This window comes from Podarcis gaigeae, assembly GCF_964106915.1.
Source record: "Podarcis gaigeae genome assembly, chromosome: 9".
In the NCBI taxonomy this organism is placed as follows: domain Eukaryota; kingdom Metazoa; phylum Chordata; class Lepidosauria; order Squamata; family Lacertidae; genus Podarcis; species Podarcis gaigeae.
The window spans coordinates 30300439-30315071 of NC_139685.1; the positions used below are offsets into that span (position 1 = coordinate 30300439).

At 39.7% G+C, this 14633-nt stretch overlaps 1 protein-coding gene and 1 long non-coding RNA gene across 56 annotated transcripts in view; one reads left to right on the top strand and one right to left on the bottom strand.

Moving 5' to 3' along the window:
• Positions 1–14633, top strand: part of LOC310852543 — a 68647-nt gene that overhangs the window by 38025 nt on the left and 15989 nt on the right. Inside the window, exon 4 of one of the 6 annotated variants that reach the window (XR_014568241.1) lies at positions 3545–3669. The exons of the other annotated variants lie outside the window; for them this stretch is intronic. This is a non-coding gene — a long non-coding RNA (uncharacterized lncRNA). The remainder of the gene's footprint in view (positions 1–3544; positions 3670–14633) is intronic. 6 annotated transcript variants of the gene reach the window in all.
• TENM3 (teneurin transmembrane protein 3) overlaps positions 1–14633 on the bottom strand; it is a 1240854-nt gene that overhangs the window by 6504 nt on the left and 1219717 nt on the right. For all 50 annotated transcript variants that reach the window (XM_083755214.1, XM_083755180.1, XM_083755191.1 and 47 more), the window contains 4 exons: positions 11130–11305; positions 10217–10452; positions 4587–4883; positions 1075–2686 (listed from right to left, as the gene is read on the bottom strand). In XM_083755214.1, coding sequence (XP_083611340.1) covers positions 1075–2686; positions 4587–4883; positions 10217–10452; positions 11130–11305 — 2321 coding nt within the window. The remainder of the gene's footprint in view (positions 1–1074; positions 2687–4586; positions 4884–10216; positions 10453–11129; positions 11306–14633) is intronic.

The window sequence follows — 14633 nt, forward strand, 5'->3', positions numbered from 1 at the left end:
AGTTATCCACATATAATGGGTACAACAAGTAGTTTTAGCTTTGTGAAAGTTGAAAAGTGAAAGTTGGCAGTAAAAAGAACATGGCAAGCAGGCCATTAATCCATTTGGTCTGAGAACTCCTAAACTACCAGGAGAGATGACAAAATAGTGGGAAATAAGAAACACTATTTTTATTTAATATGCAAATGAATACACTGCCACAAACAGCAAGTGGGAGTGATAGCACACGATGGCTTGGAAAGATTCCCTTCACAAAGATGATCATCTGAGGTGTTATCATGCAAGTAACAATCCCTACCAGGCACTCTAGATAAAGTTGCCATCTGGCATAATATCACCTATAATATTCAATACATTACTAGTTTATAAATGGTTGCTGTGGGAACTGTCTAGTCAGATATAGAAACATCAAAATTGTGTTTTCCTTCCTGCAATTCCTTTGTTCTGAATCTCTTAAGAGGGCTGTTATATTCTGCAAGGACAAAGGACAGGGCCCACTATGAGGAGTGTTGACCATTCCTAGCCAAATGCCAGTTAATGATCCCAGGAGATAAAGTCCATTGTTATTACTGAAGCAATGGCCTTGACAGATGTATTTTGGAATATATTTTACACAACTCTATTTGCTTTTGTTCTCACTGAGATGGAATGAACTAGAATATGCATGGCAAAAACTATTTTGCCTTAGTGGCCTATATCCCTCATCATATTCAGCCACACTGCTGTCAGCTAGATAGCGTACAAGCAACTCGCAATTTACACACATTTAACTTGTGCACGTTAAGCTTTATGCACTTGGCAATAAAAAAAAAATTAAGGGGGAGGAAAGGGTGTGAGTATCCAGTGAAAAAACACTTTGGCAATCCCACCTACTACTGAATGCCAAGAGTTTTGACTCTACACGATTTTGACTTCACGTGCTATCCCTGGAACATAACTCCTGTGCAAATTGACTGTCACTGGTAATTAATTCCAAGGTTTTGCGTACAATGTAGTTTGCTAACCAGGTAGATTATGAGCAAACAGAAATTCCTGTCAAGTGTAAATCACTAAAAAAAAACACCCTTTATTTACCTGTGATATAATCTTTCACATCATGTATTCTGCTGGCTGGGTTGTTATTTCGGAACATGTATAGATTAAAAGGAGCTGGATCCTTCCCTATTTTTTTCCAGATTTCAATGTCGGGTGTAGTCCAGCGGCCTGCCAGTATGTCATAATCTCTTTGCCCAAAGTGAATCAGTTTGGTCAAAGGGTCATAAAGGCCTCCATGGAATCCAATCACCAACTGGAAGTCAAGATTGGAGTCAAAATAGATCTCGCCGTAAGCTGTGTACTGGATCTGCTTCAACATCAGACCATTGCTGCTAAAAACAGCGAGTGGTGTGCCCGTGTTGTCTGAAGCGATGTAGAACTCATCCCCACTGCTGATCTCCATGGCAAAGAGGTGTCCTTGCAAGTCATAGTAGAGAGAGGTGATTTCAGAACTTGAATGGTTATATACATGAGTTATCCTTGTAGGATATGTGAGGTCAGCATAAAAAAACTGGAGGTGTTGTCCCAGACTGGTTTTACTGGAAACTCGTCTCCCAAGCCCATCATAACGGTATATCACTGTCCACCCACTGCCTTTGCTATAAACTCTGGTCAGCAGGCCCTTTGAGCTGTATTCAAATATCTCTGTACCCCTCTGCCGCAGGAATCCATCTTCATCTAAACGGTACTGTACATCACCTAGCCGAGTGATTCTGTCTCTCAAGTCATACCGAAGTGGTGTTAAACGAGCACTATTACTTGGATTGAGCAGATGGAGATTGCCGTTCAGGTCATAGTTGTATCGCCACATTATTTTTTCGTTCAGGTAAACTGTCTGTAGTTGCCCATCGACATCATATTCATAAGCATACTTGGTTGTGTTAGCAAATGGCCCTATTTTAATTTCTCTTTTAGTTACCCGTCCCATGTTATCATACTGAATTGTAATCCAGTACATAAGGGATCTGAATATTTCATACTGAATTTCTTTTATGCGGCCGTGGGCATCAAAGTGTTTTGTGTAAGTCATTACAGCTGTGGAAATTATCTGGTTAATGTCATAATATATAACCCCAAATTTTCCAAACTGCTCAACTTTTCCAGAGATGTCATCAAACTGGTAAAGATCAATAGGCAATGGAGTTTCATTGATTACACCTTGCATGCTAGTCACTCTGAAGCTATTGTCATAGCTGTAGTCAAATCGGGCATTTACCATTCCATCTTCACTAAAGCGGAAAATCTGCCTGTCAATCAATGGGCCAATTTGCCTGTACCTAATGGTGCAGATAAACCCATCGCTCTGGAGGTTTACTGTTTTCAGAACTCCTGCTGTCTCATCATAAGTAAAACTGACTCTTGTGCTATCATAGAGGATTTCAGAGAGCCTGGTCTGCCTTCTGTATTTGAAAAGGACTCTTCGACTTGTACCCAAGAAAGCAGTTTGTAGCAGCTGCCCTTCCTCATTGTAGTCCATGATGACAGAAGCATTGCTTTCAGGGGGATTGTAGATGTTTCGATAATAGCCAATGGAACGGATAGTCTGCATAGTATGGCGAGCAACACTAGGCATGGTTATTGCAGAAAGCCGATCCAGTAAGTCATATTCAAAGATGTACTGCCGTTGACTATGCAGCAAGAGGACCATAGACTGAAAGGAAAGGAAATGGAAGTTTAATCCAATGCCAAAACCACTGTATGATAACAGCACTTTGTTTGAGTAAATCATCATCTTCTAAATTGAGTTATCCTTGACCTTACATATTGGTAATTATTCTCTGCCTAATTCATTTGGATACTTAATTGTAAGGGGTTTGGTAATTAGTAGCTCCAGACTCTTAATGTGCTACTTGTTGTGACTGAGCCATTCTTTTATCAGGCACTCACAGCCAAACAGCAGATTGTCAATGGATTTGGATAAGTCATGTTTAATACTGGCAAAAGTGAAACTGTCTTAAAGCCAATAACTCAGGAAGGGAACAACATATGGAAGAGACAATTTCACTCCTGTAATTAGAGATAATTTAGCGAGAAGTTTACTAGCCTGAAGATCCCTGAACCTCCTCTTCCACATCTATTTGTCAGATGGGCAAAGCAATTTATTCATTATTTACATCAAACTTTGTAGAGTCAATCAGCCACCAAATGACTTTTTTTTTGGGGGGGGGGGTAAAGCTTCAGTGGTGTTGCTTGTTTACATTATTCACATGAAGATGTATGAAACAGTCATAATATATCCCTGGCTTTTCTTATCTAAGGCAAAGCCTGCCCTGGCCCCCTGAAAGTGATGTCACCTTAAAAGATAATAGAAGGCAACACAACTGGATGCTTTCATTACTTCTTGATTGATTCCATAAGACTGAACATATGAAGCCCTCAATTTTAAGACATAACATATTTAGAAGCACTTACATTATGCTCTGCTCAGTACTGTGCTATGCTAGCAAAGCGTGGGATTGAGTTTCCAGTGCACATATAAAGGAGTACCTTATCCCTTCTTTTGGCACAGGAAATTGCATTCTCTGCCAGGCGGCAGAAGTTACTGGCACTGCTGCACCAATGCTGGAGAAATGCCCTTATACAGCAGACACAGACACAGCACATGTGTGAGAGTTCGGATTTAAAGAAAATGTGGTACAGTTCATCTGTAAAACTTACAGTGTGGATGCAATCAGGCTACCAGTGACATTTGGCAGGTAGCGACTAGAGGTAAAAGTCTTTTCCGCAATGGTGACCTGGCTTTGGAGCTCTCAGTAGAGCTTTGCTTGGCACAAAGTCTACTGTTCTTTTGGTACCAGGTGAAAACCTTTACGCTCTCCACACCTTTTCGATTTCCTTTTGCAATTGGATTTTATCTTGTTACTCTGCTGCTGTGTCTTTTTTTCCTTACTGTTGCAAATTTTAAATTGGGTTGTAACCAATAGCTATTCGTTTGCTGATAGAAAGCTCTTTCATTCAGCATAGCTTTCTGTCAGCAGAACAGGGACTGGGGTGGTCTCTAGTGATTCTCCTTCCCCTTGGAAGCCCCATGCAGCACCTGCCATGCTGTTCCTTCAAACCATCCAGAGTTGATTTTGGAGGAGGCTACAGAAGGGTAGGAGAATAGCTGAAAACACCAAATGCATACAAGCAATAGTTTTTATCTGTGCTGGAAACTGTTTTTCAAAATTAAAAATGGAATAGGAAATACCTAAATAATAAGTAGATAAAAGTTGGCATGATTCTGAGAAAAACAACTGCAATTAAACTTTTTCAGGTCACTGGGATGCAATCACTCAAGTAATCTTTAATTCTGATCTATTTCGACGGCATCATTAACTTTCACTGGATTGCACCAATTGGCAGCAAACCAACAAATGTAAGAAGTGCACCTTATTTTAGGAACTGTATAGATCCATATGCTTATTCTTCAGGTATGGATATTTGTGGCTCCACAGTCTAAAACTAAAAACCTTGTACATCAGTGTATGGCTTGTGACCATTTTCTGCAGCAATAACTCACTAATTTAACTGCAAGACACACACATTCCTACGATAGGATAGCACTTTACCTTTTCAAGATATGTGTAACTCCACGTTTTGCCATCAGCAAATACTCTAGATACAATTCTTCCCTGTCCATCATAATCTACTTTTTCACTAGTAGTTCCTCGCTGGATACTGCCAATTTGACCTGTAGATGAATAGGTAACATTGACAGCCATAAGCTTGCTGCTTGGGAGCCAGAGAGTTGGGTGTCCTGATGTGTCATAGGCAATCCTCAACAGAAATTTACGATGGTCATCGTAGATCTTCTCTGTCTTTGAGGTCCGATCAAAGTCAACAGAAAGGAGGTTCCTACCATTAACCTTTTATGAAACAAACAAGATGACAAAATAAATCACGTTGTTTCACCACAGGCTGTTTTACTTCCTCATAGCAACAGCTATTTGAACATCATTATGTAAACACCCTTTGCAATGACTGATTTCCTTTGTCAGTAAATTAATTTAGAAACTTCTTGGTATAAGTAAAAAGGTAAAGGTAAAGGTACCCCTGCCCGTACGGGCCAGTCTTGACAGACTCTGGGGTTGTGCGCCCATCTCACTCAAGAGGCCAGGGGCCAGCGCTGTCCGGAGACACTTCCGGGTCACGTGGCCAGCGTGACATCGCTGCTCTGGCGAGCCAGAGCCGCACACGGAAACACCGTTTACCTTCCCGCTGGTAAGCGGTCCCTATTTATCTACTTGCACCCGGAGGTGCTTTCGAACTGCTAGGTTGGCAGGCGCTGGGACCGAGCAGCGGGAGCGTACCCCGCCGCAGGGATTCGAATCGCCGACCTTTCGATCGGCAAGTCCTAGGCGCTGAGGCTTTAACCCACAGCGCCACCTGCGTCCCCTTGGTATAAGTACCCGACATTAGATTAACTGCCATTTAAAAAGGTTTCATTAAATAAAGATGTATTGGCATTTATTCAAACCTTTTCAGTTAATTCCCATGGAATTTAGTTAAATGTTAATATAATAAACAATACATACATTGATATACTTTATAATAGTTAGATTTATGAGGGATATTAGGAGAGATACAGCAAAATTATCAGTGTAGAATTAATACAGAAAAAGAAAACAAAGGCCAACTCATATACTGATGAACTATAAATAATTATATTTCAATTTAATTGTTAGGGCTACACAATATTATTTTACATGGCCCCAAAATTATTTTATATTAAAGCGTCTCTAGTGTTAATAATTATTATATAAATCATGATTTATGTACACAGGGTTGTACATATTACACGACTGCCCTCCATATATAAGTTCTGAAAGAATTATTTCTGGTGGGCTGACGGAACTGCATTGCTTGCAATCAGAAAGACTCAAACCATATATGAACCTGCCATTACAACAAGGCTAGTTAGTAGCATTCTTAAACAACAGTCTCCATAAAAAAAAAACCCATACAACCTGTTTATTAATGATTAGTAAATTCTGTTAAATCAATCATGTTTACTTAATAATATGTGTAGGATAAAGGAGCCCAGAAATTGACAGCATTATATCCACTGAACTTCTGTTAGTGGACCACTGACCCTCTCTCAAAAGCTCCACATATTAAAGAGAAAGGACAGTGGAAACTTAGGCTTTAACTGTAAACAAAAATGGGCTACAAGGCTACCACTACAAGGTGTGGCAACAGCTACTAAGGGGATTAGGTTGTGGGCTGAACTAAACATGTTATTACCAAGTGTGTGTGTGTGTGTGTGTGTGTGTGTGTGTGTGTGTGTGTTAGTGTGTTAGTAAGACTGCAGGGCTGGGGGAGGTGAGACTGAAGCCCTCGTTCTCCAGCTGCAATTTTCATGAAATTCACTTCCCTCTGCCTGACAATCAGCACTGGGCAAAAAGCTCCCATTGATGTCAATGGAATCCTCCCTGCCCCCATGCTAATTGCCAGCAGATATTCTAGAACAGATCAGATTTATTTATTTGTATATCTAGTCATCAGACCATCAAAAAATATTATAAAAGCAACTATCAATAAATATTAACTCAGACTCAAATAAAGCCATCTATAACATTAACATTAAATGCTGAATTTCACTGACGGATAACAAATACCCCTTTAAAAATACTGTCACTCTTTCAAGAAATAAAAAAAATTCCTTCCAGTAGCACCTTAAAGACCAACTAAGTCAGTTCTTGGTATGAGCTTTCGTGTGCATGCACACTTCTTCAGATACACTTCAGATACACTTCAGATACATGTGTATCTGAAGAAGTGTGCATGCACACGAAAGCTCATACCAAGAACTGACTTAGTTGGTCTTTAAGGTGCTACTGGAAGGAATTTTTTTTGTTTTGACTATGGCAGACCAACACGGCTACCTATCTTTCAAGAAATGTTACATCAAAATGACATGACATGACTTTATTCAAAATTATTTAAAACATAAATAAAAGTATAAAACATAACTTAGCTTCTGAATCTCCCTGAAGAACTCTCTCTCAAGAACTGCACATTTGCATCAAAATGTGCAGTCTTCACAGTTACTATTATTATTTATTCAATTTATATCCACACTTCCTCCCAAAGGAGCCCTGGGTGGCAGGTTGTATATTTATGTTGTCAACCCAGTAGATAAATTAAAGACGGATGGTCAAACCTCTCTGCATCTCTCCCTAAAATTTGTCCCAGTTTTCGTCTACTCAACGTATTATAAAAAGGACAATCTGTAATAATATCTACAAGGTCTTCAACCTTTAGACCACAAGGGCAGGTCCATTCAGAACGGAGCATTTCTGAATCTCCCTTCTAAGACAGCCGAGTGCAACAGATTTAACTACATGTTTGTGAAGTATGTCTCAGTTTTTGCAAATCCTTAAAATAATATGGTAGCAGAAAAACAAGAAGCTACCTTATACTGAATCAGACAATTGGTCCATCTAGCTCAGTATTATCTATGCAGACTGACACCTTTCTCAGCCCTACCTGGGACCTTCTGCACCCAATCACTGAAGTATCATCCCTCGCCATGGGATTTCCACAAATATTGTGGCTGGGAATGGAAAGCTTAAACTGCCCCTCCTTATGCACTGCAAACTTGACAATACCCCCTAACCCACAACACCTGGTATTTTTTAAATTAAAAAAACCTTCTTAATCACATAATCATTATCACTGGCAATTAGGCCTACGGTCATGGAGGAGAAATCTGTCATGATGGCTGTATGGTACTGCCAGGTTTAGGAGGCATATACTTCTGAATGCTCATTGTGGAAGAATAGCAGCAGGAGAGGCTCTTATGCTCATGTCCTGCTTATGGGCTTTCCATAGGTTATCTGGTTGGCCCTGTGGAAGATGCTGGACTGGAGAAGCCCTTTGGTCTGATCCAGCAAGGCTCTTATGTTTCAGTAAAGAAAGTTATATGAAGGTCAATGGGGAACCATGCAGAGAAGAAGCATTCATATAACTTTCTTTAATGAAAGGGTAAAAGATGGCTCTTGAATGCTTTTTGTTTTACTCTTTCATAATTTTAATTTTTTTATCCTTGCTTAGATATTGTACCTCCTGTTTGAGCTTTGCTTGGTCTCCTCCCCCCCCCCAAAAAAAACCCCTGTGAAAATGAAGCCCTTTATAGAGCACTGAGAAAACAGGAATATAATTCTCTTTTGAGAAATGGATTAGTGATGTTTCTGTTTCATCAATTTGGGGATTTATCAGAAGACTTTACTATCTTTAAGCCAGGAGATTTACATTGTTAGATAGCCAGAAGCCTTTGGCAGAAATAATCCATAAATAAAGTATTATCCCATTTCTGAATTGGTTATATTGAGCAACACAAAACTATCAAAGGGCTCAAAGTTTTCCAGCTATTCAAGGTGCTTTAAAACAAGGAAGACACTTTTGACAAGGATGGTAGGTTTCCATCTTCTTGTTCGTTGAGTGCCAACAGGTAATTTCAATCCTACACTTAACTCTTCTTACTGGCCCTTCTCTTCCATAATCCTTTGGTTAAAGTACTTCAAAGAAGAGCAGAAAATAATGAAACAGAGCCCTGCAATTAGTCTTGTTTAGAGCAGTGGTCTGTTGTTTTTAAAACCATCCTGCTTACTTAAAACAAGGGTTTTACACATTTTCATAGTTCTTGGGTAGCCTAGAAATGTATGTTTCTGTAGACATATATGGTTGTTGTACTTGAAGAAGTACTACATGCAACACTGCTTCACAAGTTAAGTGCTATAGGCTACTTTCTAGCCTTTTCTTCTAAAACTAGGCATCACAGCACTCTATTTTTTTAAAGAAAGCCAAGTCAAATGTAAAATATCTGTGCAATTCTGCAGTGTTGAAACAATTAAAGATATTGCTATGTGGAGAAGAGAATATGTTTGTGTTTCTGGTATAATAGTGATTCATCGTCAGCAAAGCTAACTGAAGACACAAAGTCCCATGGACAAGTTTTTTAAATACATATATTAACACAAACAATCAAAAGGTCCTGTGGCATCTTCAAGACTAACAAATGCATTCTGATATAAGCTTTCATTGACTTTCATGTCAGATGCTAGACTTGAGTCCACAAAAGCTTATGCCATAATAAATGCATTAGTTTTTAAGATGCCACAAGACTCCTGTTTTTACTGCACTCAAAGAAATGCATACGGCAGAGAGTTAACCCATTATTGTCAAAGAAAACACAGTCGCTTTGATAGCTCTGGATACCTAAGTACACCCATCTAGCATCTAGACAGGTATCCCCAGGTCTGCACTCTATGGAGCAGTTTAAGCAACTGAGTGTTAGGATTTCACCCCTCTCTATGCTGCAGATATAGGATTGTTGGATCACATGTCTGTATGTAATGCATTTCAGCTGCTGATTGTTAGAGCTATATAAGCGGAAAGGGAGATACGCTGTTTGCTCCCTTCCTCCCACTGTTCTCCCACAGGGATGTTTTGTTTCAGCATTCTCTCTGAGGAAGAGAGAGAAAGAGGAGCCATGTTTACTTTGTACTATTATGTTTGATTTCGTTGCAATAAATAAGGATTAGATGTTACACCTCAAGGCTAACACTTCTATTTTGGACTCTGCTAGTCGTGTGTCATGTCCCAGGAGGATATGGGTCACAACAGCGTGACGGGAGACCGGAGTGAAGAATTCCGGCCGACGCTGCATTGGGGAATGGCACAAGGCCTTGGCGTTATCTCCCAACACTGGGGACCACTCCGACAGGCTGTGCGCATATAGCCAGAAAAAAACGCCTATGCGGAAGCTGCTTCTACTCTTCCTGCCTTAATTTTTGGTTCTGGGAGATAGTGGCGCAGGGAAAGGTGGGGAAGCACCTGGCCATTCACTTGCCTGGCCTGCCTCATCCACATCTTTCTCCAGCTCTGAAGCTTCCCCTCCCTCTGAATTTTGCCTCCTGGCCCCACAGACCACTGCCCTCCTCTCCTGAGTCAGATTCAAGCCCCCCGGGTACACACTTGTCAGCATCCTACCAGTCCCTGACAAAGGATATTCTGCCTCAAAATGTTTTCACCTCAAAAATTTGTCCCCAAATTATAACCACCAATGGCCCTTTCCTTTTATCTGAACTGTTATCAGAAAACAAAGGAGAGCATGCACATTTCAAGCACTGCAAGTTTGTAGCATATCCTCCACAGTACCATCTTAAATAAAAAATGCATTAGAGGTATTACTTACTCTGAGCTTTCGGCCAAACACATTGACTTTGCCTTGGGCTTGTTCTTTTCGGAACCTCCACTCCACCAAATTCTGTCCATTTTCTCCAGGGAGAGTCATATTTCTTTTTGCTACAGTTGGATTGGCTGTGCCAGCTAAAACGTGTGGTTCTGTCTGGTAGTGTGTATCCAGGCCACTGGCATAGATAATTCTGAGAGACCCATCATAGCCAATCTGGTAGCTGTTTCTTAACTGATCTGAAATGGAACAAAAGTATAGCATACTTCCAGAGCTGTGACTTTTCATTTAAAGGGAGCCATAATGGAGAACAAACCACAGCTTCTTGTAGATTTTTCTACCCTGTTAAAATTTATTCTGATTCTTCAGTTTGTATACAACCTCTTAACTTCACTATTTGACAGATGTATCTGTTTGATTCACATCACTATGGATATTGCAAAAAGCACAGTTGTGTTCCCCCGCATGTGTTTCTCCCATTCACTTCTTTATAGGAATTTCTGCATGCATAGGAGCTTCATATAATTTGTTTATAAAATATATAAACAACCACAATTCAATAGCATAACTTCAGTTTCAACAACAGCTAATGAGCAGTAGCTTCAAATTAACCAGCATTTAAAAACAATTTCCAACCCAACATAAAAATAGGTAACAGAATAATTTTAATGCTTCATTTGCTGTTAGCTTCAGATACAAATAATAATATTTGGGCCAGTTATATAACAAAGGTTAATCACACACCCCAAATATAGCCAACCCATCTTTCAAACTGTATGCTTAAGAATGAGATGTAATATTTCACCTTGCAGATCTCCAATGCTAATCCTTAACTGTAATATCCTGACTATAACTGGCTTTGTTTCATTTTCTTCCTCTGAGAAAAAGGGGCTTTTGTTAAATCCTGTTACTGTACCTTGTACCATTGTATAGAAAGAATCAATTGATGATAGGTTTGAAGTAATGCTGACATCTTCCTCTCTGCTAGAAGATTCAATGTCGACTGTAATGGCCTTTTCCATCTCCCCATGCAGGTTGGTGACCACTCCAGTTGGAAATGTGACATTGGTTAATCGCCCCTCACTGTCGTAGCTAAAGCAGAAAAAGCAGAAAATGAAATGATAAGAAACAAGAACAAATTGTTTTTCTTCACATATTAAAACTAACAGAAAATATCAGATGGTAATATTGCTAAGGAATCCTTGGTTTTTGTGCCTGAGTAATGCACAATGAAGACTTCAAACAGGCTTTGAAGTTACTGAAAGCCTGTTTAACATACAGGAGCCTCAGTGGAAGAGAAAACAGATGGATCTCCAGTTCTGCATATTATTCTTTGAAGTGTGACCAAATCCTGCTGCACATCTAATTTGCTGTTTCAAAGGGAACATGTTTGGTGGGGATAAATTGCTTCACATTCCGAACTCGCTTCCCATAATCAGGCTAGATTTAGTTCACTCTTATGCGAATGTTATCTCAGGGGCTCTTGAGATTTTTTAGCACGGGCCTTATCATCCTGTGAAGAGAGCAGACCTCCTCCACTTATGCTCTTCACTGCATCACATTCTCTGTATTACAAGGATAAGCTGTATTGGGAAACAATTATTCTCTGCTGCTACCTGGACATGCTTGGAGCAGAAAATCAAATGGAGCAAGCTGAAAACTACCCTTCTGCCTGATATTTTCCCCTTCCAACCCTCCTTTTTTGCCCTCCACCCTCTGTAATAGACAGTCAGCATTCTATGGTCACTGAACATGCTCAGTAATTATTTCACTGTTCTTAGCTTCCTCACTTGCACACGCCCTTTCTTTTACTTTCACCAACTCCCAAAGCTTTCTGATACCTTCCTCTTGGACATGAGCAGTACTATTTTGGCAGCCTGTACTTGTGAAAAAGAAGGAGCAAGTGGTTACCTTGCAACAATATTTATTTATTTAAAAGATTCCTCAGCTGCTCTGCATTGCAAATGTATTTCCAGAACAGGGTGAAATTAAAACATTTCCAGGTGCATTATACAGTTATACAATTACAATCAGCCAGCTAAAATAGCCATCAGTAACGGCACTGAACTCTACCAAAAGCCTGGACAAATAACCCCTTCTTCAGCTAGCATTAATGACTTTAAAGAGTTGGCACCAGCCACATCTCGGTGATGAGGGAATTCTAAAGCTGGGGTGCCACAGTGCTTTGGGGTGGAGTGTTTCTGTTCAGGATTCCAGCAGCAGTCAGCTTTTCCTATCCAAATAGTAAGCTCAGTCTTCCTTGGGCTGTGGTGGGTGGAATGCCCAATCTAATCTACATGAAAATTTTGGATTTTTCCATTGGTTTCTAGGTGCAGCTCTCACTTCTGTTCCTGGAGAGCATGTAAACTTCTCAGTGTAAGCTTCCAAAGAGCATATACAGACAATGCAATAGTTCACTTTCTATATCTTTTCAAGATGCTCCATTCTATTCTTCCTTCACAACAGCCAGTCAGCATTCTGTAGGCACTTAGCCATCACTGGGATGTTTGGGGAGAGGGTGTTCACCTAGCCCCCAAATATTTTTCTGGTATTTTTGTAAACCTCAGGTTTTCCCTGAGTACTCTTAAATGTGTGTTTTGGCAGTGTAACTACAAGCACTTGAATACCTGAGATCAGTATAAATATAGATGATACAATGTTGTAGTGCCAGACACATTTCTTCTGTTTGCAACTGCATAGATCTGTTCAATATATAGTTATACATAATAGTGTCAAACAATATTTCTAACTGGCCTTGGCTTAGATGATGGAGACCAAATTCACTACAGCAGGGCTTATGCCCCTTTAAAAGCCCTGAAGGTGGGCAACTTTCAGTGGTTGTGTGATTCAAATCATTGTAAATTTCTTGGGAAAGCAGCAGGTATGTAATGTCTGTTTGCAGAGCTTTATCAACTCCCTGGTGTTAAACAGAATATTAACAACATCGTTAACACAATAATGGGGCTCTTATATATGTAGTTAGATTTAAAAATAAAATAAGAATTTCAAAAATGTGGGCATACTTGAGAGATGGCTGTATTCTCCCTCTCTGTAGGGTAATGGACACTTAAGTACCATGTTCCCTTACTCTAATCATCTTCTTCCCTACATTTGCAGTTGGTTGCAGGACCCACAGCAGATATACACTTTAAAGTACTTTAAAGCTCCCACAGTGATCATGTGATCATCACTTGGAGTGTTCAGTGTGCTCATTCAAGTGCACATATCACCTGCAAGTCTCGCAGGGTCTATGCTCATCTTCTGTGCGATTGCAAATTCAACTTACAAGGTTAGACTGGTAGCTCATCTGCAGATGATTGGGGTTTGTGGCATAAAACCCAGTACAGCTTTTACATTCCCATTTTTACTCATGGCCACTTCCTATATTTCTAGTTTAGCCTTAAATTCTACAACTAGTCTCAGGTTCTTGCCAGCATTGGGACATTCACTGCGCACCCACAGACACACTGCATTCCTTTCTGCAGCTCTCACACCAGTTTCCAACCCTTGAGATTACAGATATTATCCTGCCTTGTAACAAACAGTTAACCAAATGAGTGGATCCTCGTATTTCTTTTAGAGTATGAGACGGCTTTTCTTTAGAACCCAATATGGGTAGCAGCAATCCACAAAAACTAGGTAAGATTTTCTCAACAAGTCAAAGAGAGTGAAAAATAGAGATGCCACATCTTTCATATTTAAAACGTGAAATCTCAGAACAGACTCTGTTATGAAGTTGAACTAACAATTTCTATTTTTCTTGAGCCAATGGAAGTGTGTCATGTGACAATTCCTTTGTAACTTCCAGGGATTCAGTGTTAACAGGATCGACTCCCAACTTTTCAAGGTCTTACTAAGTCATTCGGAAGCTAGTACTGACCACTGTCAGTTCTGTTTTGTTGACCAGTTTAATTTCTTGTTCTTTTTCACTGTGATTCAAATATGAAACTTTCCCATGACAAACAATTTCCACAAGCAGCATATCTAAGGCTGATCTAAAAGCTTTACACAGCCATTAATCACATATCCCATTTCATAAGAGGCTTTCAATTTTTAATTGTGTCACACAAGAATTAAAATACATTGCAGTTGTACCTTATTAAACTTGTAGTCATTTTTATGCCTTTACTTAAGCTCTATTTTTTTCCTGTGAGAGCTTAAGTAAAGCAACCATTCACAGATTGATTTCTTGCTCTTCTTAAAACCATTTCTGATTGCTAACTACAAGACTTTTGTACAAGGGCAACCTGTCAGTGGTAATGATGATCACCATCTCAAACATTTGATCTTTTACTCCCTTAACTACTGGAATTCTCTCTTCTGAGGTCCATTCTCCTTACTTTTAAAATTACATTCCCACCCAATTTGTTAGTTTTTCTAATCTATACTCCTGCCTTTCACATTGTTCTGTAATAATTTT